Source organism: Lissotriton helveticus, chromosome 12 (assembly GCF_964261635.1).
Source record: "Lissotriton helveticus chromosome 12, aLisHel1.1, whole genome shotgun sequence".
Classification (NCBI taxonomy): Eukaryota; Metazoa; Chordata; class Amphibia; order Caudata; family Salamandridae; genus Lissotriton; species Lissotriton helveticus.
In genome coordinates, this window is record NC_136073.1 from 426,170,358 (window position 1) to 426,194,361 (window position 24,004).

The 24,004-nt window shown below is 44.0% G+C and overlaps 1 protein-coding gene across 4 annotated transcripts in view; it reads right to left on the reverse strand.

Moving 5' to 3' along the window:
• Positions 1-24,004, reverse strand: part of AKTIP (AKT interacting protein) — a 98,166-nt gene that overhangs the window by 52,071 nt on the left and 22,091 nt on the right. For 3 of the 4 annotated variants that reach the window (XM_078671235.1, XM_078671236.1, XM_078671237.1), the window contains exons 2-3: positions 16,295-16,408; positions 10,479-10,687 (exon numbers count right to left, since the gene is read on the reverse strand). In XM_078671235.1, coding sequence (XP_078527361.1) covers positions 10,479-10,687; positions 16,295-16,336 — 251 coding nt within the window. In that variant the 5' untranslated portion in view covers positions 16,337-16,408. The remainder of the gene's footprint in view (positions 1-10,478; positions 10,688-16,294; positions 16,409-24,004) is intronic. The other variant, XM_078671238.1, reaches the window with a different exon arrangement.

Consider the following 24,004-nt stretch of genomic DNA (forward strand, 5'->3'; position numbering starts at 1 on the left):
AAAGCTTTGTAGCCAGTTTAAGGCCATTTCTCTGACACCAATCTCTCGTAGCTTATCCAAAAGGATTCTATGAGAGATGGTGTCCAAGGCCACTGACAGATCAAGAAGTACTAACATCGTGGGAGTCCCCTTATCCAATGACATCCTTATTGTATCGGCTACTTCAGAAAGCACAGATTCGGTGCAATGACATGCCCGGAAGCCCTAATGGGAGGGATCAAGTAGATTATTTTACTCCAAATAACCCGCAAGTTGTTTATTGATCAATGCCTTCATGATTTTAGAGCAACATGGGAGCTATGTTTGAGTTACACAAATAACACATACATCAAAATATTGGTATGCTCAATTCAAACCTTCAGATATTAATAAAAATACCAGCAGTCGGTAAAGCACAAGTTACTTACCTTCGGTAACGATGTATCTGTAAGAGACATTAGTTAGTTATAGATTCCTTACGTTAGAATTACCCCCAGGCGTCAGACTGGGTACGGAAAGTTTGTCAGCAGTACCCCTGCGTGTCGGAAGGTGGCGTTGTGCGGCTCCGTGTCCGTCATAGAAGTTGCGGCAGCTACTTAGACGCCCTCGTGCGCGGACATCCAGTTCTGTACACTACTTTCCGCACCAGGAACACAGAGCCATGCAAGATACGGACCACTGGTGCAATGAAACTAGGGCCCTGAAAGGGATGACCTTAACCCTGGGTATCAGTTCGCAGAACGGGGAAGATGGGTGGGCGGTAAGGAATCTATCACTAACTAATGTCTCACAGATATATCGTTACCGAAGGTAAGTAAGTTGTGCATCGGAAAGACAAGTTAGTGACAGATTCCTTACCTTAGAACAGATACCCCATCAATATCACACCCGGTGGAGGGTCTGCGAACCAAGATCACACCAGAAAGTCATGGAGAACAGAACGGCCAAAGAAGCCGTCTCTCAGGACTTGGCAGTCAAGGCAATAATGCTTAGTAAAAGTGTGCAGCGAGGCCCACTTGGCTGCCTGACAGATGTCTTGCTGGGGGAATACCACGTCCCAATGCAGTAGTAGCTGCTGTTGCCCTGGTAGAATGGGTGCGCAGCCCCACCGGAGGCTACTTTTTAGCCGAAGAACAACAGGCTTTTATAAACAAGATGACCCAGCACGAGATAGTTCTCTTGTGTACAGCTCGGCCTTTCTTGGCCTTTCTTGGTGCCTACGTAGCCAACAAAGAGCTGGTCATCCACCTGGAATTGTGAGCGATTCAGGTAAAATTAGCGCGCACGTTTTGAGTATAGACGGTGGAGGCCCTCTTCCTCTCTAGAAGGGTGCGGAGGCGGAAAGAAAGTGGGCAAGGTGATAGTTTACCCGATATGGAAGGCAGGAACACCATTTGGAAAAACGGAAGGACGAGTGTGGAGCACAACTTTGTCCGGATGAACAGACAGAAAAGGAGGTTTACAGGAAAGAGCCTGGAGCTCACTCACACTCCTAGCAGAGGTGATGGCAACCAGGAGAGCAGTCTTCAAAGTCAATAAACGAAGAGGACAGTTGTGAAGCAGCTGAAATGGAGCGCACATTAAATAGGCAAGAACCAGATTTAAGCCCCACTGCTGCATAACAAAAGGAACAGGAGGGAAAAGCTGAGTAATGCCTTTGAGAAATCTACTGAAGACAGGTGACTTGAAAAGAGGGCTGATCAGGGACCCTGAAATTGCAAAAAGGTAGCCCGTAATAGTACCCAGAGCAGAGCCCTGCCGGGCCAAAGAAAGAAGGAACAAAAGGACTTCTAAAAGAGGGGTAGAAAGGGGGGAGGGGAGTGGGATCTACAGCTTTTGATGTGCAAAATGCCACAAATGTGTTCCACCTGCAGGCGTATACCGATTTAGTGGAGGGACGCCTGGCTGCCAGAATGATATCACAGACTTCAGGAGGCAAGTCAAATGGAATCAACTGTTGCCACACAAGGAGGTGGTGGCTGGACAGGTTCGGGTGGAGCACGGTCTCCTGCTGGTGCGACATAAGATCCTCCTGAAGAGGCAGTCAGATCATGGGATCCACACTTATACTGAGTAGCTCAGGATACCAAACTCTTTGAGCAAAGTCCGGGGCAACAAGAATGACTTGGGCCTGGTCACGCTTGATCTTCAGCACTCTGGGTAGAAGTGGTATAGGCGGAAAGGTGTTCAACAGACTGCATCTCCACTTGTGACGAAAAGCGTTGCAGAGCTTGGCCCGCATTGGAAATTTCAAAGCGGAGAACTGCCGACATTGCACGTTCTCTTCAGTGGCGAATAGATCTAACCAAGGCTCTCCCCACTGTAGAAAGAGACCTTGCACCACCTTCGAGTGAAGATGCCATTCGTGATCCATCATGCACCTGCGGCTGAGTTTGTCCGCCCTGACGTTCAAAGGACCTGCCAAGTGTTGAACCACCAAGGGAATGTCTTTGATGTTCCAGCTGTGCCCAGAGACACAGGGCCTCCTGACATGGGGTCCACGACCCCACCCCGCCTTGCTTGTTGCAGTACCACATGGAGGAGGTATTGTCTGAACGCCTGCACTACTCTACCCTTGACAGAGGGAAGGAATGCCTTCAGTGCAAGTAGGATCGCCTGAAGTTCCAGAAGGTTGATATGGAGCCTGGACTCCACCAGAGGCCTCTCATCTCCACCTCTCCTATGTGGCCGCCCCATCCCAGGAGGGACGCATCCGTCACCACTGTGTGCTCCAGTTGGGGAATGGAGAGTGATCTGCCACTGACCCAATGCTGGTTCGTGAGCCACCACTGCAATTGTTGTGCAGTGCCCTCTGAGATCTGGACATACTGGGACAGGTTCCCCTGATGCTGTGCCACTGGAACTTCAGGTCCCACTGCAGAGCACTCAAATGCCATCTGGCATAGTTGGTCAGCAGGATGCAGGAGGCCATGAGGCCCAGCAGCCTCAAGGTCATCCTGACCGAAACACAGGACAAAGGCCGAAAGTTCGGAATCATAGCCCGAATGTCTCGGACTCGCTGTTCGGGAGGATAAACCTAAAACTGCACTGTGTCCAGAAACGCTCCGATAAAGAGGAGCTTCTGAGAGGGAATCAGGTGCGACTTCGGCACGATGGAGAACCCCAGTAAATGCAGGTCGGCCGTAGTCTGGAGGTGGGAGTAGACTGCCTGGGGCGAGCCCGCCTTCACCAACCAGTCATCGAGATTGGGGAAGACTGAAACCCGTGATCTGCGCAGATGGGCTGCAACCACCGCCATCACTTTTGTGGCCTACTGTGAAGCACAGGTAACGCTGGTGGGCTGGCAGGACAGGGATATGAAAGTAAGTGTCTTGCAAGTCCAACGCTACCATCCAGTCTTGCGGGTCTAGGGCAGAAAAGACCTGAGCATCTTGAACTTCTCCTTCCAGAGGAAGCAATTGACTTCTGAAGGTCTAAGATAGGACGCAGGCCCTTGTCTTTCTTTGGAACCAGGCATAGTGGGAACAACCACAACCCACTTCGGGCTTCGGAACCCGCTCAATGGCCCCCTTAGCCAAGAGGGCCACAACTTCCTGCTGGAGAAGTGTCAAGTGATCTCCAGACATGAACTGAGGTGGCATGGCTGGAGGGGTAGTCTCGAAGGGGAGGGAGTAGCCCCTTTTGACTATCTGCAAAACCCACCTGTCCAAAATGATGGTGCGCCAGTGGGAGAGGTGATGGCGAATTGTGCCGCCCACTGGCGAATGATGGGCCTGAAACACAGAACTAGGAAGGTTTGGAGGCAGTGGTGGCGGACTCACCCGCCCGCTGGCCCCTGGATCCACCTCGGAGGGTCCCATGTCCGCGCCGAGACTGTTGCTGCACAGGCCTGTGGCTCTGAAACCAACGTGTTTGGGCGCCCCTTTCGTGGCCACGAAAGGGCCGAAAAGCAGAAGTCGAAGGAGGGCACGTGGCTGAAAGGCCCAGGAACTTGGCCGTAGCCCGCAAGTCCTTAAAACGCTTCAATGTACTATCTGCCTTGTTGCCAAAAAGGCAAATGGCATCAAAGAACATGTCAACGAGAGTGTTCTGGACATCCCCAGAGAAGCCAGTAGTCTTCAGCCAGGTGTGGCGACAAAGCGCCACTGTCGTGAAATTGCTCTGCCCAGTGAGTCGGCCGTGTCAAGGCCACAACGAATCGTGAACTTGGCTGCATCCCTCCCTTCAGCAATAGCTGGTGAGAACACGGTCCGGGTTTCCTCCGGACATTGAGGCAGCACCTGTGCCACCGTTTCCAACACAGTGGGAATAACAGCCCAAGAGGCATGCAGTGTTCACAGACCGCAACCCTGAACTGGCGGAAGAGAAAATCTTCCTAAACTGCTCCAGTTTCTTGGATTCCCTGTCCGAAGGTGCGGAAGGGAATGCGCTCAGGGACGCAGAGGCTTGGACAACCAAGCTCTCAGGGGTAGGGTGTTGGGATCGGGCCACGTACCTATCCACAGGAGCCAGTGTTGGGCCTGGACCAGGTGCCCAAAAGAACGTCCGAAAGTGTGTCATTAAATGGCAGCCGCGGCTCCGCAGAGAAAGCCGCCCGCCGAAGCACTTCTGTCAGAAGGTTAGCCCCGACGGCCACAGTAGGGAGCTCGAGGTGGAGAGCCTCGGCTGCCCTACGCAACACCACTGAATAAGTACCACCCTCCTCCGTAGCCACGGTAGAAGGAGACAGTGCGCCAGGTTCTTGGGAAAAATCCAGTCCACCTGCATCCTCCAAATCCTCTGCCAAGTCTGGGTCTAACTCGAATTGGGCTGCGAGAGGGTCTTCACACCCCTCAGAGTCCTCCGTAACTTGCTGGGCAGGCAGGAAAGGAGGATGGAAAAATGGATAGAAATTCCCCATCGGTGTCAGAATCGGCATAGACGGACACTGGTTCGGCACCGTCTCCATGTCGGGGTGGAAGTCGGGGACGACAATCGGCCAGGGAGCCGCCAGACGCCAGTGCTGTAGACGTCAGAGGTCGTACAAGGTCAACCAACGTCTGTTGGGATCCATGCATGGATCTATTAGGACTCGCTGCGCCAAAGCAGTAGACGCCTGGGCCATCGGAAAAAGAGAACTGACGTCAGCGCGCAAGGGCAGCGTCAAAGTAGCTGCCACAACGTCATTCTGGCGATCACGACGCCTACAACAGAAGCGGAGCCGCACAACGCCACCTTCCAACACGCATGGGTACTGCTGACAAAAACTTTCCGGATCCAGTCTGAAGCCTGAGGGTAATTCTAAGGTAAGGCATCTATCACCAACGTGTCTTTCCGATAACGACATTTTTGCACCAAGGAACTATTTACTTTAATGTGCGCATCATATAAATGGTCAATATTAGATGGACAAATGACAAAGGATTTCCTAAACATTGCCTCTACTAGAATCCACATAACGTTTAGAAAAACTGTTGACCACGTGTTCGAATTAACCAGAGCATTAGAATGGTTGAGTCAAGCTGAAAAATACATTCGCTCTGGTAGCATGTAAGAGGATGAATCTTCACTTTGAGCCCCAATAATATTTTTATAAGGCCTGGCATGGATTTGTATTGTTAAACTACAAAACACTGAGGTTTTAATTAAATTACCGAATGCTATGCTACAAAAACATCCAGTTTGTGCTTTACTCCAAAACTGAACAAAAAAGGGTACACAGGAGAAGAGGGTGATTCCTGTTCAGCCATCCACTCTATAGCCCCAGACTGAACATGCACTGAATGGTTTACCAGACCTTGGGTTACTTGTGTTACAGGTCGGGAGGACCAGGCCTGGCAGTTCAGGCTGGACTGTTGGTACTGGAGCAGAGTAACGTCTGGTTTTCATATGGCTAGGACCAATCCAAGTGGTGTGGTGTGCAAGAGAACAATGGACTGGGATGTGGCCCGAGCAATTACCAGTGGCTGAGATTTATTCTCCCTATACTGCCATCTCCTCTACCATCTGCCAGGCAACACTTCCACATTTGGAGAACTTTCCGACCTGATAACACACTGCTCACTTTTGGACTCCAACATCATAATACTAGTTGACCTCAACCTCCATTGGAATGATGAAAATACTCTGGTACAATCCTTAAACGAACTACTCAATAATCTTATCCTACACTGCACAGAGCAAACCCATAACAGAAGTTCAATCATGGACGCCATTATAGCTCATGAAGATAGTAACTATCGACCACATCCTTCTTGTCAACTGGTCAGACCACCACATCATTCAATTTTACAACAAAATGACCTTTTGCCTACCCCGGAATCCCTTTCACTGGGCAAGAAATCTAAGACTGATTCCCCTTGCTGACCTGGAAGAAAGGGTAAGAACACTACTCCCTCCCGCCCCCCCCCCCCCGCCACCACGACCGCTTTACAACTGAACTTTCTACACACTACAACGCAGCAATGACAACCATACTAGACCAAGTAGCCCCCTTGAAACAAAAACAAAAAAGTCTGGAACAACCCATCGAGATCATTGTTCACAGACCTAAACTCCGAAAGAGACTACACATCAGAGCTGTGGAAAGACTCTAGAAAAACAACCAGTCCACAACCCACCTTGACCAACTCAAAGCAAAACGCAGAAAATCTAAAAAATATAAACAAAACAAACAAAAAAAAACCACAAAAACACACATCAAGAATGAAAAAACAACCTTCTTCCGTAGTGCATTAGACCATGCCAAAATTCGTCCCAAAGAACTCTTCAATCTCATTAAACAACAAACATCCAAGCCTCCCGCAACAGTGCAGGCCTCCAAAGACCTATGTGACAACTTTGCCAATTTCTTGAACGAAAAAATCACTAAGGTTGAGCGCTCCCTTGATGACCACCTCAACGAAAGCCTGCCCCCTGCAAAGAAGGTAATAACCCCCTCATGCATACCCCTAGCAGCTGGAAGTCATTCAATTCAATCTATGAAGCAGACCTCATTGAAATGATTATCAGGTCCAAACCCTCCTCACACATAGCGGACCCTATTCCTGCCCATTTGTCTAAAAAGCTCGACCTCGCCCTAGACCCTCTCTGGACCAAGATTATAAATAACTCCCTGACAACCAGAGTCATGTCATGACTAAAAAAAAAAAAAAAATGGGCTGGACCCAAACAATCCTAATAACTCCAGGCCAGTCTCCAATCTCCCCTTCTTAGCCAAAATCCTGGAAAGATGTGTTCTCCTCAAACTTAACCAACACATTGACAGACAACCTTTTGGATTCTCAATAAAGGCTTCAGAAAAGGATGCAGCACAGAGACAGCGATCCTGAAAGTCTTAGATGAGGTCCACAAATCACTCTATACAGACCAATGAGGTTTACTCATATTCGGCAGCCTTCGATACCGTTGACCACAAACTACTCCTAAATGAACTCAGAGAAAGGATTTGAGCAGACAAGGTGGTCCTACAATTGTTTACCTACTTCCTTCAGAACCGCTCGCACGAATAAAATTTAACTTCTTCGCGTCGGACCTACTCCCCAGAGCCAGGGGTGTTCCACAAGGATCAGTTCTCTCCCCATCACTGTTCAGTATCTACATGGAGCCCCTCACCGCCATACTAAAAAAAAAAATCCAACATCCCCTTCCACCTCTATGCGGAAGATACCCAGATCTACCTAGAAACATGCTCAATTAGAGACATACAGAGACTAAATGACTCTAAAATGACTCTAAGGGAAGTCCAGCACTGGCTATCCCACAACCACCTAAAACTCAACCATGATAAGACGGAAATTCTTCTCATATCCAACAAGTCTAGTTTGTTTTTGTGACTGGAGAGAATTCCATTTTTATGTGGCACCATACCCTAATGCAAGTATTTAAAAAATAACATCCAGGAAATCGGGTTCACAAATCAATATCATTTGTGAACACCAATTTCGCCTGACATTCTTAGGATCTGGTCCAATTAACTTTGCACTTCAAACGTGGGACCTTGTATCTCAACTAATTTTCTATACGCACACTAAATGTTTTGGACTAGTGAGACTACTTCTGCTTATGAAAGGAACAGTTGCAGTTCCTGTGAAATATTGACCCAGCGCATTGGACTGGTGAAGTTAAAGACTAATTTCAACATCATTTGTGATAATGTATCTGTTTTGATTTGGAAGGCAGACTATGTTTCTCTTGACCTGAAAAATACTGCAAATTGGCAAGGGCCAATTTAACCTTCCTGTGCAAATGTGGCATTAAGCAAGACTAAAACTCCCTTGCTGTTGGGAGTGTTTGATGGCCTGGACGGCTCCTGGACTGATAAGTGCTGCTTGGGGACCGCACTGGCGGTAGCAAAACGAGACACTGCTGCTCAATGGTCCCAGGCTGCGGCACCGACAATATGAAAGTGGAGAAAGGGGGTGGACTGGTGCGGGGTGCAGGAGGAGGCCCTCTGAGGCCCGGGGATGCCCAGAGATGTTTGGTAGAGTATGGGGTAAATGGTTTGGCTCGTTACCTTCTTGACCAAACTCATTCTTTCAATATACTGATGGGGGTACTAGTTACTTATTTTGAAACGTCTGCCATGATGTGAACTGTGAGGTGGGAGGGGCAGGGGTATTTGATTGGACTGTGTGATCTACTGTTAATGAACAGTGTGTTGAAAACTTCAATAACTTTGATTATTAAAAAAAGCAAGACTAAAACTATGAATAGTGAGAAGAGTGAATGGTTCCAGCACATGCATTCTAAGGATACAGACCCGAAAAACGTGTAAATCTTCATTAGCCCATTCTGGTACCTTTGCTGAACCATAGACAGACTGGCTATTGAGAACACAAAGCAATGACATGATACAGAGGTCAAAAATATTAGAGTTTTCCCTATAATAAATCCTCTGCCGAGTTAAAACAGTGCATGCAATTAGCATACCCCAAATGTACTAACTGTGTGAGATCGTTAGATTTCTCATTGTAATTTATGAGAAAAGGAGAGTGCTTGATGCAGAGGTCTCACTTGTAAATTGAAGTAACTAAATTTAGTGTGCACGCATCTCATTGCGCCCACCCCTCACATCTCTGATCAAACTAAGAAAAACCATTCATTTTGGAAGGATTTCTTTTTAAATAAATTGTTTTACTAGTGTTAACAGTAACAATCGAAACCGCAGAAAAGCGATTTGATTGCATAATCAAGATACAATCGCATATCACTGAACAGTCATAAGATCACAGCTAAACCACTCCACCTAGGCACAGATATTCTCATCTTCCAAATGTTGGTGTTTGAAAGATTTTAGGTATACATTCGCAGCGCTGTATTGGCAGTCTACAATTAATGCAACTTTTATTTTCTGTCGTTGAAGAGTCTATAAGATTCCTTCTGCATACATCTATAGCATAGCAAACTATATATGGCTATTAAAGACAATTGCAGAAAGTTTTAGGTACTAGGCCCCAATGTTTTAAAGATTATTGCAGTCACATATTGCATTACCAAGCATATCTAGCAAATTAAAGCTCACCCACTACTATTTTGGAAACCCGAACAAAGGTCATAAAGTTTACAAGAAAAGTTAGGGCTTTGAGATACTGAATACAGAGTCAATTCACAATTTATTTTAGGAAAACTGAATATTTTTCATATACTTGGGCTACCAATTCAGAAGGCGACTGACTGGGTCAGAGACAGCAAGAGTAACCATGGGGATTCGAACAAGAAGAAATGTAACCATGGGGATTCGAACAAGAAGAAATGTAACCATGGGGATTCGAACAAGAAGAAATGTAAACTATTTAAATTAAGTCGAGTTCAGCCAAATTCAAAATGTTATTGGCTACCAAGTCCGTAAGCTAAGCTCAGCCTTGCAACTATACTAGCCATGTCATGTAAAGGAATTTTACAAAAAGATTTATACTTACGCCGGGTTTAATGTCATTTGGAGTAGAAGAGTATTCAGTCAAAAGAAAGTGCTAAACTATAGAAGAGCCGGTTTATTTATTGACTTTTGATCTAGGCATGTACCATTAGACATTAAATAAGTCAATACCTCTCCTAAATGTCAATATCTGTACGTCACATCACCCATAAGAAATATTCTTGCATGCAAAATATTTACAGTGCATTCATACTCGCGAGTTCCCCTAATGTGCTAAGACATGCACACAACCCACTGCAGTATAAGGTGCCAAACTGAAAGAACATTTACAATAGAATTAAAATCCTTCAAAAGCCTGACACTACCTCCAGTAAGCACCCATTAACGTCCTGCATTGTAACACATACCACCTCTTAGGAGTATATTTGAAGCAAGAACCACAACAGCATTGCTGTCGATATGAAAATGTGCTATTTCCGAAAATTCCAAGTTCACTCAATGTAAATTGTAAAGTCATACTATGAGCGACGATGCATAACGAACCTGAAATAAACACATGGTGAATTCTAGAATCAGACGTTCATCCAGAATAGAACATAACATTTAATAAGGGCATCAGCATAGTTGGGAAAAATAATTAACTTTGACTAGCAATAGCTGTAAGCCAACAAATAAAACATACAATTCAGCGAGGAGGGAGTACTCCAAGTAGAAGGGTCCGTAGGAGGCATGGGTTCCATTTGTAGACTGCACTGGAGTGGCTGGAGAAATGGGCTTGGTTATAGGCACCGCATTCTTAGGTATAGACGGAAGCTGCTTCTTCGTTGAAGACGTATATGGAGGACTGACTTTCTGATCTCCCGTCACCCCTTTCTCTTCATTATCAGATCTCTAAGAAAGCAAAAAAAATATATATATATGAAGGTCACCTTAAAGAGTAGGAGTTCTAGTGCACGGTACGATTCAATATTAATTTACAAAATGAGGGGCAGGGATCAAAAATAGATAAATAGTAGTAGTTGGTTTATAGTAATATTGCCTTTTAATTTAGGCTAGTGCTTCTTGTTTGTGGTTTCTAGCTCCTAGCAAATGCATACCCATGACTGGTTGAGTTACAAATGTCACAAGAGTAGACCTACCCACAGAATAATTGCTTTGAACACAAGTGAGGAGAATGGCATTTGTACATCCACACAAAGCTGTGAAACGTGAACATGAGGTAGTCCTAGTCTGTAGGAATGCAGTCATATAGATAAAATGCAGAGAAGGACACAACACTAAGACATGATATATTTTACATCCAAGTAAAAATGTATACCAAGCCACAGTATCAATCACTTCATGTACCATATGTGGTAGCATGTGGCCACCAGCTACACAGCATGTATATTTTTAAAGACCTTAATCGTTTCCAAAAGTGATTCCATCTCATTACATGGACCTCAAAAAGCTGTAAGGAATACAGTTTCAATAGTTCTATACGCAGCAAAAACCTTGAGACATCTAACAAATAAGGAGGAAGGAGTGCAAGACTTGCCATACAAAATCCCTTACATCAAACTTGCTTGCAGTAGGATAGAGTAACAACCCTCATTAACTTATACACGGTAAACTGAGGTACACTCCCAGACCACACAAGGAGCACTACATCACACCCAACAGGAACACCATCCTAATGTCACAAATATCAGTCCTCTCCCCTGCTGCCCAGCATTCTCCACATACAATACAAATAACCGACTAACATCCACCACTCAAATTACTTTCATATTTCACTATTCTAACACTAATCTTTTATGGATTCCGGAGTAGCATGCTACGCGTCGAAAAGGTGCTTTGACGCCTCGTCAGGGGTAGTAAGTCCTATCTAAATGCAATTACAATACACATCAGGATGCCATTTCCATCTGGTGAACTTTAATGTCAATTCTTTATTCATCATTGCAGCATAAAAGACAGACGTTTTGGCCCGACACTGAAAAAGTTCTTTCCTCAAGTCCTCCAGGTTTCAAAAAAATAATTAGGGCAGGGCTAAGATTAGGGAGAAAGTATTTCACACCCCCAAATAAAAAAACTAAACAAAAAAACACTTAAATTTAAAGAATTTGCTGGTTTTCGTACATCCTTGCATGCCGCCTCCTCTTGGTTCACTGTCATCACTGTGCTATTTATTCCAGTCATTCCATTTGAGCCTCACCAAGGTAAGCAAAGTGTTTATATCAGCGGGTGGAAATGTTAGACTCTTATGAATCACATTTCTGCACAAGATAATCTCCATTTGTTCTGCCAGAACAAGTGTATCTAATGACATCGGCCAGCTCAAAATCATCAATCTTTGACCACTGAGTAGTTTTCAGGCCATTAAACCTACTCTTCTAAAAGGATCACCAATAACAGTGTGCAAATAAAATATATGCAGATGAGAACGCAATGGAGATCACAGAAGGGGAATGTATGCTCGTATTGCTGTCAGATAAATTACATTTGAAGTAAATGCAGGCGAGAAGTGAATGACTGCTTTCAAAACCAGGATGACAAAGGTGAATACAGTGGAAGGGAGAGCCACCTCTCTGGTGGAAAAAGTTATTCAAGCACCTGAAGGTAAACCTGTGTAGCAGAACTGGAACCACAAGTGTGATATATGCTGCCTGCACAAGACGCTAGGTTGCTGTAGTACACTACAATGATCCATTGGAAATGTTCCCAGAATGTTTTAGCCAATTCTCTTCTAGGGGTCGACATTCTATTTACACTCTGCCTGATTTTGATGCTGCTCAGTCTTAGGTGTGGGAGCTGGTTTCAAGACAGTAGACAGGCATGCTCACTTATAGCATGTAGAAATCATTTATATCAGGATCTGTTTAAACTTTTAAAATTAGAGTTGGGTATCTTGATCAGGTGTCCTGCTAGTGAGACAACTTGTTAACTATTTAACAGTTTGCGTTCCATCGAACATGGAATAATATCCTCCCTTATTTTTGAGGCAGGTTCTCCAGGTGAAGCACGCCAGAATTACAAAAATGACTAATCAATGTAATCTACAGATTCAGTCATTTCGGCCAATTAAATTAATCAACGCATAACTACCCCAGATCTCACAAATTACATGAGCGTATGGTCCAGCAGATTCAAGCGGTTGGTAGAGCCATTGATGGTGTATAGTGAAAGAAGGTGAGGTGTTTTATAGGGCAAAGTTAATATAATTTAACAGTTTCCTAGAGCAATGCACACTGTCTTTCGGTCCATTCATTAAAGGGACAAATAGCCTGGAAATACAGCTGCTTTAGAAAGGCCAGATATGCTCCAGGCAGAAGTACCAGATCGGTAGATTCTTCCTGTAGCACACGGAATTTCTTTCATTAGGAGTATAGTGCCACATGCACTTGCAGAGTAAAGAGTTTAGGCTTCATGCATTTAAGATAACATGGACCTAACTTCCAGGATAAACTAAGCACTATACTGAGACCATCTATATTGTTACAATGTGGCGTAATTCTGCAATTTGTAAGAAAATGTTAATAGCAGCAGGGCTCGGTTGCCGGCAGCCCTTATATGTAGTACACTATGGCAGGGATGACAACCTTTGCAGCCACCATTTTCAGACTCTGGTTGCTGCATTGTACACTATGCTGCAATGAGACTACCCCAGTTACATGAAGCGCTTTCCAATATTAAACACCTGGGATACATTTTGTAGAGTGCAGCTCTATACAGTACCAACAGAGTCTCCAGCACCCACATATTTAGTGAGCAAACAACTTCAACACTAGACTCAGTTGCTCTACCCATATTTAAGTTATGCAGGGCAATAGAGATTTGCCCAGAAACACAATTTTGTTATGCATTAAGGCCAGGAATGGAACAGGACTGCAGCAAAGCACTTTGATCACTGATCATATAGTGAGAGCAAAAATAAAATTCTAAGAGGTATTTGGGCTTTAAATCCTAAACTTCTGTTCAAATATTTTTTGCATTACCATTTGTTTTTATGCAGGGCATTACAAACTGTGTAAACAATTCACTGCACTTCAAGTGTAAACTGTAGAGACCATTTAGAACACTGGTTCCACAAGAACCAGGACAATATTTGACAGTTCCAGGGTTCCCTTGTTTCAGGGTTAGTTGTGGGTGATGTTAATCTGGAGGAAGGGTGTGGTGCAAGGCCGTTTGATACTGGGTAATATTAGAGAGTAGGGTATGGGACAGTGGGTTATATTTACTTCAAGTCAGAATGGGGCAGCTGTTAAGAAGTGCGACAGTGTAAGTCATCAAAACAGTGAAGGTCAGTGTAAGAGTCAACAGTACGTAGGAGATTTAGCATTTTTTAACGTGAGGGATTCAGAGTAGGTCTGGTTCAGAACTAGAATATGGATTTGTCAGCCAACCGTATCTGATAGGAGTAAATCACGTTTCACTGGAGAATTAAGTTTGACTAAGTAAACTTTATGCGGCATTTGAGATTATGCAATTAAAATGCAAAAAGCTAAATTTGGTCCCAAGCGATGATTGCCACTAGTATCGATGGCATGTTATGCAGAGGTCAGAGTTTCCCCCCCCACACACACACATCTGCTTAGAAAGTAAGAGTTGCAATAACAGTCTGGAGAGTATTAGAGTGGCAACTCTGAAGCGAGCTAAAGCAATGGTTAAAGTTTGCTTAGATATAGAGTATCCTAGTATGGTCTTGGTTTTATCCACATATGCCGAACTACCCAAAAGTGCAGCATACACTGATTTGTAGCAACAAGTCCCAGGCACACATAGGCAAGGTGTCAAATGAAAGTTCATAAAAAGTTCCAAACATAAAAGACTCAAAGTTCAATCCTCCAAATTCTTGTTGTTTATTCAAAGCAACACACAAAACCAGCCGGCACGTGTTTCGTCACCAATGGGAGTTTGTATTTTTCCTTCCTGTTACTCAAAATCATCGTGAGTCTTGTGTGATATTTGGCTACAATTGGCATTATACGGGTTTCCACTTATAGGTGAGAGTCACTCTGCTTTAGACACTTAACTGACCGGAGTCCGTAATTTATTACGGTCTTCAAATGGTGACAGTATTGTTTGTATCTTTCCCAGCCCTGAGGAAGTCACGGGATAACTCCCATTGGCGCCGAAACACGTGTCTGCTAGTTTCGTGTGTTGCTTTGAATAAACAACAAGAATTTACAGAGGATTGAACGTGAGACTTCTATGTTTGGAACTTTTTATGAAATCTCATTTGATTGACGCCTTGCCTACGTGTGCCCGGGACTTGTTGCTATGGACTCGGTGTAGGGATTCCTTACACAGGGGTTTTAGGGAATTAACCCCTTGCCTGGTGGCACCATACACACACCATCTTCTAACACTACCGTAGATAGAGCAGTGCGCCTTTTTCGCCTGAATTACTTAACCCCTTCCACGCTGATGACTAGCTCAGCTCGTCATGAGGTACACCTCTCGTACGCTCATGACTAGCTGAGCTCGTTATGAACCGCGGGATTTTGCAATTCTCAGCGCACAGCGGGAAAACGCGCAGCGTGCATGTGGTTAAAAACCCTCCGCATACATTATAATATACACTGATCTGTAGATGGGTTTGGCGTAAACTTGTACAGATGTGTACTCATGCCCTGGTATGGTATACAGATGCGCAGTGAGGGAAACCCTCATACATAAGCATTGATAGGGCCTCAATCATTTAAGCAGAATCAGGGGATCATGTTGGCGAAATAACATTTTCCACCCCCTCCGTAGCTACTCCACTCACACACTACGCAACCAGAACACACAGAGCCCTTCTGGCTCATCCAAAATACGGTGAGTCAATGTTGCTTCCCTCTTCCACCACATGCAACGGGACCTATACCGTTGCTGCACCGACCCCTAACCCTAACCCATAGCAATTACATTTCCTCAGAAGAAGTGTAGATTCTTGGAGCAATAGCTAGCAGATTTCAACACAACAGTCTCTGCAAGTAACAACGTTTTAATACAACAGAAAATATTAAGTCGGAAAACTTGGTCTAATGGAAGAGGTCTTGCATAGTACGTCATTGAGAAGTGATTGCTTGTGAACCATGAGAACTTCACCTCAGAGTGTACTTTCACACAGTACTGAATAACTGCCTCGGATATTTAAATTGCAATGAGGCAGTTATTTCTTTTTTTTTTAACCAATTACATTTTAAATTAGAGGTCTGCAGATTGTAACTGCATGGTCTTGCATAAACGTCCCAAATAGAGCACGTACATAAAAAGCTTCCTCCACAAATATGTTTTATGTTTACTTAAAAAACAAAATTAAACCATTGACAGAAACATCTGGGTCATTTTTGGTGTGTATTAGGCTATCCGCTGCACAGCTTTTCGTCTCATGAGGCAATAAGGGTGCAAGTAAAACTGAAACCCAAATCCTGTTTTGCGAGCTTGTGACTGGATTTGTTGCGGAATGGTAAATGATTTTCTGTGAAGGTGATACAGTTTGATGCCATAGTTATTTCACTGAAAACCCACCTTGCGGACAGATCCTGTAGACATGCTCCAGAAAGGGTTCATTACTTGCTCTCCCAGCTTGGAAAAAGATTTTTCCCTACCCACGCTTCTGCCAGCTTCTCAGGTCCACTTATTCTAAAAAAAGGTAATGAAAAGAAAGCAAAACACATCACACCTATTACTTTAACTCCACTGTAGACAATTTTTCCTATTCAAAGTACTACTTCAAGGAGGTAGTAAGGGGACCGTAACATTTCTCCTTCACAATCTTTTCAGAGACAGAAAATTCCATTCACTTCTAACAGCAGATCTTTGTTTCACTGCACAAGTTTTCCGCTCAACGGGAAATCGACATCGTGTAGTATTTGCCAATTAACACAAATGTACAGAATTTCACAATTGAAAAGAAACTCCAATGTCAACTCTGCAGCGCAACCATCTAATGACTAAACAGCTTTATTTGCCAGCACTGCAAAGTCTAACAAACGGCCAACTCCATTCTATGGATGGCTACAACAGAATTCCGACAGTCTCGCACCGTATTCATGAGAAGAAACTTAGTCAGCCAATATCTCCAAGGTCCAGGTCAAATGAAACTTCATTTCAATGAGGGTTTATGAACCATGTGTGATTCTACTCATCAACTCTGCGTCATAATGCTAATCCAAATATTTAAATAGAAGCTTCTTACAATCTCAATTGTAATTGTGGGGTCTGCCACCTACCACAGCCATTGGCAGGCAGAAAGGAAACCACACTGCCTACCCCTTTAGGCTTTCAAGATCTTCAAGGGGACTTTGTTTTTGAGAAAATGATCACCTCATGCAGACGGTGCATGCTAAGAGCGAGGACATCACAAGAATGGAGACAAAGGAATGTAGGAAGACAAAGGCAAGGATTAAGCCTTCTATGTGCACATGATCTGCAGCATTCCCAATGACATTCGAACTATTCGGCCACTCTTTCAATTAGGAAAGAAACTTAAGACATCTCATTGAAAACAAATCCACCACACACAAAACAAACTTGTAACCTACCTCATTATGAATGAGTCAGTCATACCAACAGTCCCTTCAGTTTTTCATTGCTTTCTACCTAGGTTTGTCATTTACAAATGCTATTTTATACAAACACAATGAACCTAGGTGCAAAAGCTCAAAGACGGATGAAGTCAGGTGTTATTCCAGTTCGACAATATGTATATAATCCAAATAAAAAAACAAATGTGTAGCATCATGACAGTTTACTCCGCAAATAAAAATAACTATTAGGTAATTTTAGAATAAGGCTGTCTCAGCAGCACTATAGTTTTGAATCATGTGATGCAATGTTACCTGGTTCACTAATTAAAAACACAATTGAAAAGTGGATGATACCCAACAAGTACAGTCAAATTAATGTGCCCCTGTGCAAATATCTGCCATTTTTTACTGGTCTAAAGTTAAACCCTGCTCTCAACCTATCAGTGTAATAAAAGATCCTATAAAAGCTGCTCCAGCTTAGCTGGAAAAATACAATTGACACTGCTTGGCGATCATTCGAATTACTAGGCCTCCAAGTCTATAAACATTTAGGATTGCTTCTGCATTACTTTCTTTAATGTGCCTTTCCCTATTTTATCTGCAATCTACTTTTCTTTCCCATTGTACCAAGCTCCCTGTAAAATACTTTTGTATTTAATGTGCAGAGATTTAGGATAGAAAAGTTAAGGCTGGCCATTGTGATTTGGTCGCGCTACCATAGAATTCGGTAGATAGGAAACTTCGGATTTGAATTTAGCTTACCTTTACACCCACAACAACTCTATTATCAGTGGGTATTTTCAAGTACCACAATCACCAGATGACATCTTTGGAGTAGTTATGTCATAACTTTTAGTACACCATGACAATCTTTTTCAAATGAGGGTTTATCACCGGTACTTCTCAATCATCTTGGCATTGGTACAACAGGAATTCAATGCCCCAACTGTTTTATAACTAAAGTGGACCTGTATGTGGCCCATACTGTGCAACTCCTGCAACATAACGGACTGTGCTCCAAGATATGTGCATGGATTACCCACTTTCACAAGCAAAATCAATACAAACTGTACAACTTTGCGAGTGGTCAGAATTACACAGAGTAGCTGGGGACATGGTTGAAAGGTCCAAGGGCCAAAATTGCAATTTGAGAACAAGTTAAGACACCATAAGAACTGCTGTTAGACTGTTTGCTACCTATGTCCCAAAAGAACACAGGTTAGCTCCAACAGCTAGCAAAAGACAGGCATCACACAAGTCATTTTGTAACTCAAATAATATATGTATTTATTATTTAAAGTCTTAATCCAAGTCGTGGTCATAGCACATAAGTTTAATATCAAGAAATTTACACAACTTGCTTTTCCTACCAAACATTTGCCATTAATCCAACTACTGCACATTGTACTATGGGGCTACGACTCAGAAGTGTACAGAAACTACAGAGGACCTTATCCCACTTTCCAAAACAAGGGTCTTACTTGCTGCCTGAGGTTAAGCTTTGTTGTCTTTGACAGAAAATAAAAGTTCCTTCCTTCTATCCACAGTGCCCTGCATTATTAGGGATAGACATTCATTTCTCCTCAGCTGAAATAGTGGAATTAAGCAAACTCTGCGGGCAAGAATGTAATCTCTCATGGAAAGCTTCAAATTATCTGATAAGTAATCCTACTTCCCCTTCATTGGCTATGGGAGAACACAGTGGACATGTCTCCCTAGGGCAAATTCGTTGAAGTCCAAAATCCTAGTGTTAAATTTCGTTTTTAAGTGGGAGAAAATATAACCTCGACCATTCAGCCAGACCCCCCCAAGACAACCATTTAAATATGAGAACCGTCAAACATCGGCTGAGTCAGGCATTGCATTCTTGTTTCAAATTCTAATTTGTAATTAAAAAGGCCTCACGTATGATTTTCCATTCATGTATAAGGGTTTGGGTAAAATTACATTGTCCAGGCGGTCAGTATAGGTCAAAATGCAGGACAAACAGGAGTCATCTGGCCTTTCTTGAGCAATTGGATTCCCAAAAAGTTATTTAATTATTTAGATCAGATCATAGGCCAGAATAAGACCAAAAGTGCTGCTTTCTGGCCTTTGTACCTATGTACTAAAATACTCAAGAATAATAGACAAGTGGATCACAGTTTAGTAGTCCAAAAAAATAGGAGAAAAAAATGCTAAAGAGGACAAGAAAGAAAGGGTTTCAACATTATGGGTGTTCTGGTTGTAGGAAAAGGTTGAGTGCTCTGCAATTGCTCTGATGGTGATTGACCCCAACCCAACAGTAGGACAACCACACCGCCACCTCTCTTCAATACAACAAACAAGAAATTAAAGCCATCTGGGAAATCAACATAAGAATATTTGGGATGCAAAACTTTAATTGTCTTCCATCCTGCCTTTTCCGGCCAATCAGCTCCTGCTTTAACCCCCTCCTTGGCAATCAATTTGCAGCACCCGAAACTCCCATGGGGTCACCAAAGTGTACAAAAACTGTTGAGAACATAATAAAGGCGGGGGTGGGGGGGAGGAGGTTCTAAAGGAAGGATAAACTACTGAAGAATAGGGATAGTGAAGATGTCGAATAAAAGATGTTGGTTTAGCATCATCCTTAGCAAAGACAAAGGATCTGCCCAAGATGGGTAGAACTGAACTTAAATGAATTGTTGCCACTCCGATTAGAACCCACAAGCGTGGGGGGAGGGGAGGGGGGGGGGGGAAAAGACATCATGGGGAGAGACTAGCACTAATTAAGTCATCTTATCATGGAATATTGCGTGGTTGAAAATAGTTTTATGGAGAGTAACTAACGTTTGTTAGTAACTGTAGGAGATATTGTTTGCAGGAAACACGGAGTTTACAGTTATGGCTGGCTACACTGAATCCTATTATCTAACTAATCGCTTAAAATAGGTAAGACCAAGAATGTCTCCCAGTCTGGATCTCATACAAATGGAATTGCAAACTGCAGCAAATTGATGTAGGACACAAACGAAGTCTCGTGGATGTCAGTAATGAGACTCGTACCACTGACATCTTAATGTATAAGCCCTCAGAGGTTTAACACGTTTGGTCAAGTCCAGAGAAATATGTGCCCTCAGAGAGAATGGTTCAAAGGAAACTGATTAAAGTGTGCTCCCTCTAGATCTGCGGTTAGCAGAGATATTTGTTATTCATTAGTCATTCATTAGTCCATACCCCACACAGCCCGAACCAACAGATCGTTGCTCCTTGTATCGCCTCATTTCACTTCTTACAGTGGGAGTTCAGATCGGGGCAAAAGTGCTTGCAAATTGGTTCATTAAATGTTGGCTCCATGATACATCTAGATCATGCCCCAATGAACTACAAGACATAACATTAGATGTGTGTATAACACTAAGCTCTGGCCGACAAGAATGCGTGGGCCCCCTGTAGCCTGTTGGCTGACTTTCATAAGGCCTTTGATGGAGTTGGAAAATTCATCAACTAAATTCACCTTTTATGGGGACATGCCTGTGAGGGGCAGAATAGGATGCACATTGTCCCACACTTTTCAGGTGTCGCAAAGCACCCATTAGAGGTGTCAACTCTTGCCTTCACTCTTTGCATTTGCTATTGAATGCCTGGACGCTTTGTTACAGATGTATGCCTTGGTCAAAGGATTTCAGTGGACTTTGGGTTGGATGACTGAGGAAAATTGAATTTTGCCTTGTCATATGTGCCTACGTGTTCCCCATCCTATGTTATATGTGCATGATCGATATGCATGTATCCCCCTATGATCGATTAAAGACGCAATTATAGTTGTGTCCAACGTTAGTATGCCAGTCTCCAGTTCTCGTGAAAGCAACGAGTATTAGGCCTATGTTGCCACGTTTTACAGTATGCACGTTATATTCCCCGCATTGTCCCCGTTTCTAGGCCTCAAAGGGCCCGGACACCAGATTCAAGCTCCAGTCTCCAGAACTCACTCCGAGGAGCGATGCAGCCCCCACCTGCATCCCTGACCCTTCACTTACTTCCTGCCGCGCAGCGCGGTGCCCGGCCTGGCTCTGCCTGCCAAGAATATGTTATGCCTCTAGTTATCAGTTCAGCTCTCCGTCTTCACATTCCTAAGCTAACGAACCGCATAAACAGCTTCAGCTATAGTCTAGTCTTTCTGTCTCCATGCAAGAGAATTACTGTATTAATATTCATGGAAGATTTATAACACACGCAACACATGTAGAATATATGCATGCACCAGCCTTAGTGTCAAGTAGCATTTGCCCTGATAACTTTTAGATTCTATCAACATGTACTCCAAAACACCAGATACCAGATATGCTATAGGTACATGTCGTCCTGACATCGCAGACTTTCGTCTCCTCTTCTAGTGCAGAAGTCATAGCCCCCAGTTCTCCCCGGTAACACGTCATGGCCCGTTTGCGCGCACCACTAGGTTAAAGGTTCCAGCTGCTCAGGTAGCCCCCTCTATGTATCCACCCACTTTATGACACTTCTGTGACGCTCTCATCACATGTCTACGTGCACGCCCTGTGCACGCCTTCTTTTCACGCCCATGTGTTCTTATCTTACGCTTGTCACTAGTTACGCCTACTGTATGTAATGTAATTGTGATGTTTTACTATATATACTTTGTACTGTTGATGAAACGTTGCAGCTGCCTCTCTATTTTATTTCAGGCTGTCCCGATCCTGTCCCTTCCCTTTTGCCTGAATAAAGCCCGTTCGACCCAGATTCCTCGGATCCTGCCTCTTATTTATTGAGCTCTCTGTTATTGTTAATGTATTTAAAAATAGTACCGGTATTTAATTATTTATCTACCACAGAAATGGCGCCCGAATAGGGACGTGCCCTTTCCCCACGCGCCGGCGATGTAACGCAGGCCCCCTGACCCTTCTACAGCCGTGACGGAACTCTACCGTGCACGTGCAGATATTTCTGCTTCAAGTCTCCCTCAGGCCCACGGAGGAGATGGAAACTGCGGTCCGGCATCCAGACGAGGCGGTGAGGAATGCGGTTCGTCCCGACCAGAGCCCAAGCCGAGAGAGCAAGGTCCGAGGTATCCGGAGGCCCACCTGTTCCTGAAGTCTGAAGTTCGTAGTCCGACGTCGTAGCAGTCCAGTCCAGTCCGAGGCCTTCCAGTTTCTGCTTCCCGGTGAGTACCGTTACGGGGGAAGTATCTAGACAGGTTCACTAGTTTGTTCCTGGTCCGATGGGTTTGGGTACACAGATCCAGTCCGAAGTATTCACCTAGGTGGATACGGTATGACGTGTCTCTTTATGAGACCGGTATGTTCTGTACTGTTTTAGCAGTGCATCCAGTAATTCTAGTAAGTCCGTTCGAGAAATTCAAGTGTTATGTTTTCAGTGTATCAGGTAGTATTCTGTTCAAACTGTCATTAATGTATTTCTATGTCGTGGTATGAGTGATTTGTTTGCCATTTCATTACTGTGATTGTGTATTGTGTTCCAAGTATAAACTCAGTCATGCCTCTGTTCTCGAAATTACGTCAGATAAAAACCAGAAAAGGGTTACTCGAAGCAGTTCCTGTCCCTCCTAGGGACAGTCCTGGACATTTCATGTATCACAAGCATGGCTTAGATGCCATATTATATCTAGACTTATGGGCGGATTATACGAAAGATCTTGAAGAGAAATATAGATGGCCTGTATCAGGTACATGGGATGCCGAGTGCATCATGCGAGTAGAAGAAGCATTATGGAAAAAGAAAGCCAGACAGTCCCAGAAAGATGCCATCGAGTTATGGCGCAAAGAATCTCATAAAAGAACCGAAAAAGAATTCAGGAAAACAGAATTAAGTAGGGAATCCTCAGAAAAAGCCCAAGAAAGGGAATTAATCGAAGGTGAACGAGTTAGAGCAGAACAGTCAGACAGACAGAGAAATGCCCTTATTAAAGGTATGTATCCTCTTCTTGCCGAAGGCAACCCCGGAAGCACCCTGTAATTTACCGCCACCATTGGTCCCGATTAAGCTACGTCAAACCGACCGCAGCTGAAATTTCTCTTTCGTCCTATTTGGACGACAGTTCCAGCGTATGCAAATCATATTCCGCCTGCTCACCCTCCGCATCCTGTAAATGTAATTCCTGTTCCTCCAGCCACTGGTCCGGGGACCAAATTAATGTGCCAGTACCCCCGGACCAGCCCACAGTAAATGTACCCGCTTTGCCAGTCACTCTGCCAGCCCGTACAGTATTAATTGACGATTCTAGTTCAGGAGCAGTGGGGGGAAGTGCTCCTATCACCCCGCCTCAAGTAAGACGACTGACGCCGCGAGACGCAGCGTTACAGCGTACGCCAAAACTAGCTACATACGCAGACCTCAAGCGACTTCTTACGGAATGTATATATGATCCAGTTCCAGGCGATGATCACATGGTATTATATTCAGTACGTTTAAGACGGGTTGCCAACTTTTTGGTCACCCTGCCCGACATGAAGGATCATCTAGACAGAATATATCGTTTTGTCCGTACAGGAGAAAATCCCGGAAGTATTCACGAAGCTATGGCACAAAGGAAAGCAGAGATTCAACATATGATTTTACAGTTCTTGATTAACTGTTTAATAAGAGAACAAGATTATCCTGATAAAGACAAAGACGAGATGAAAGGTCTGACTAAGTGGAGTGACAACATAGCCGAGGGAAAACACAAGACACTAGGTAGTATAGAAAGTATGTACAAGAAAATTCGTAA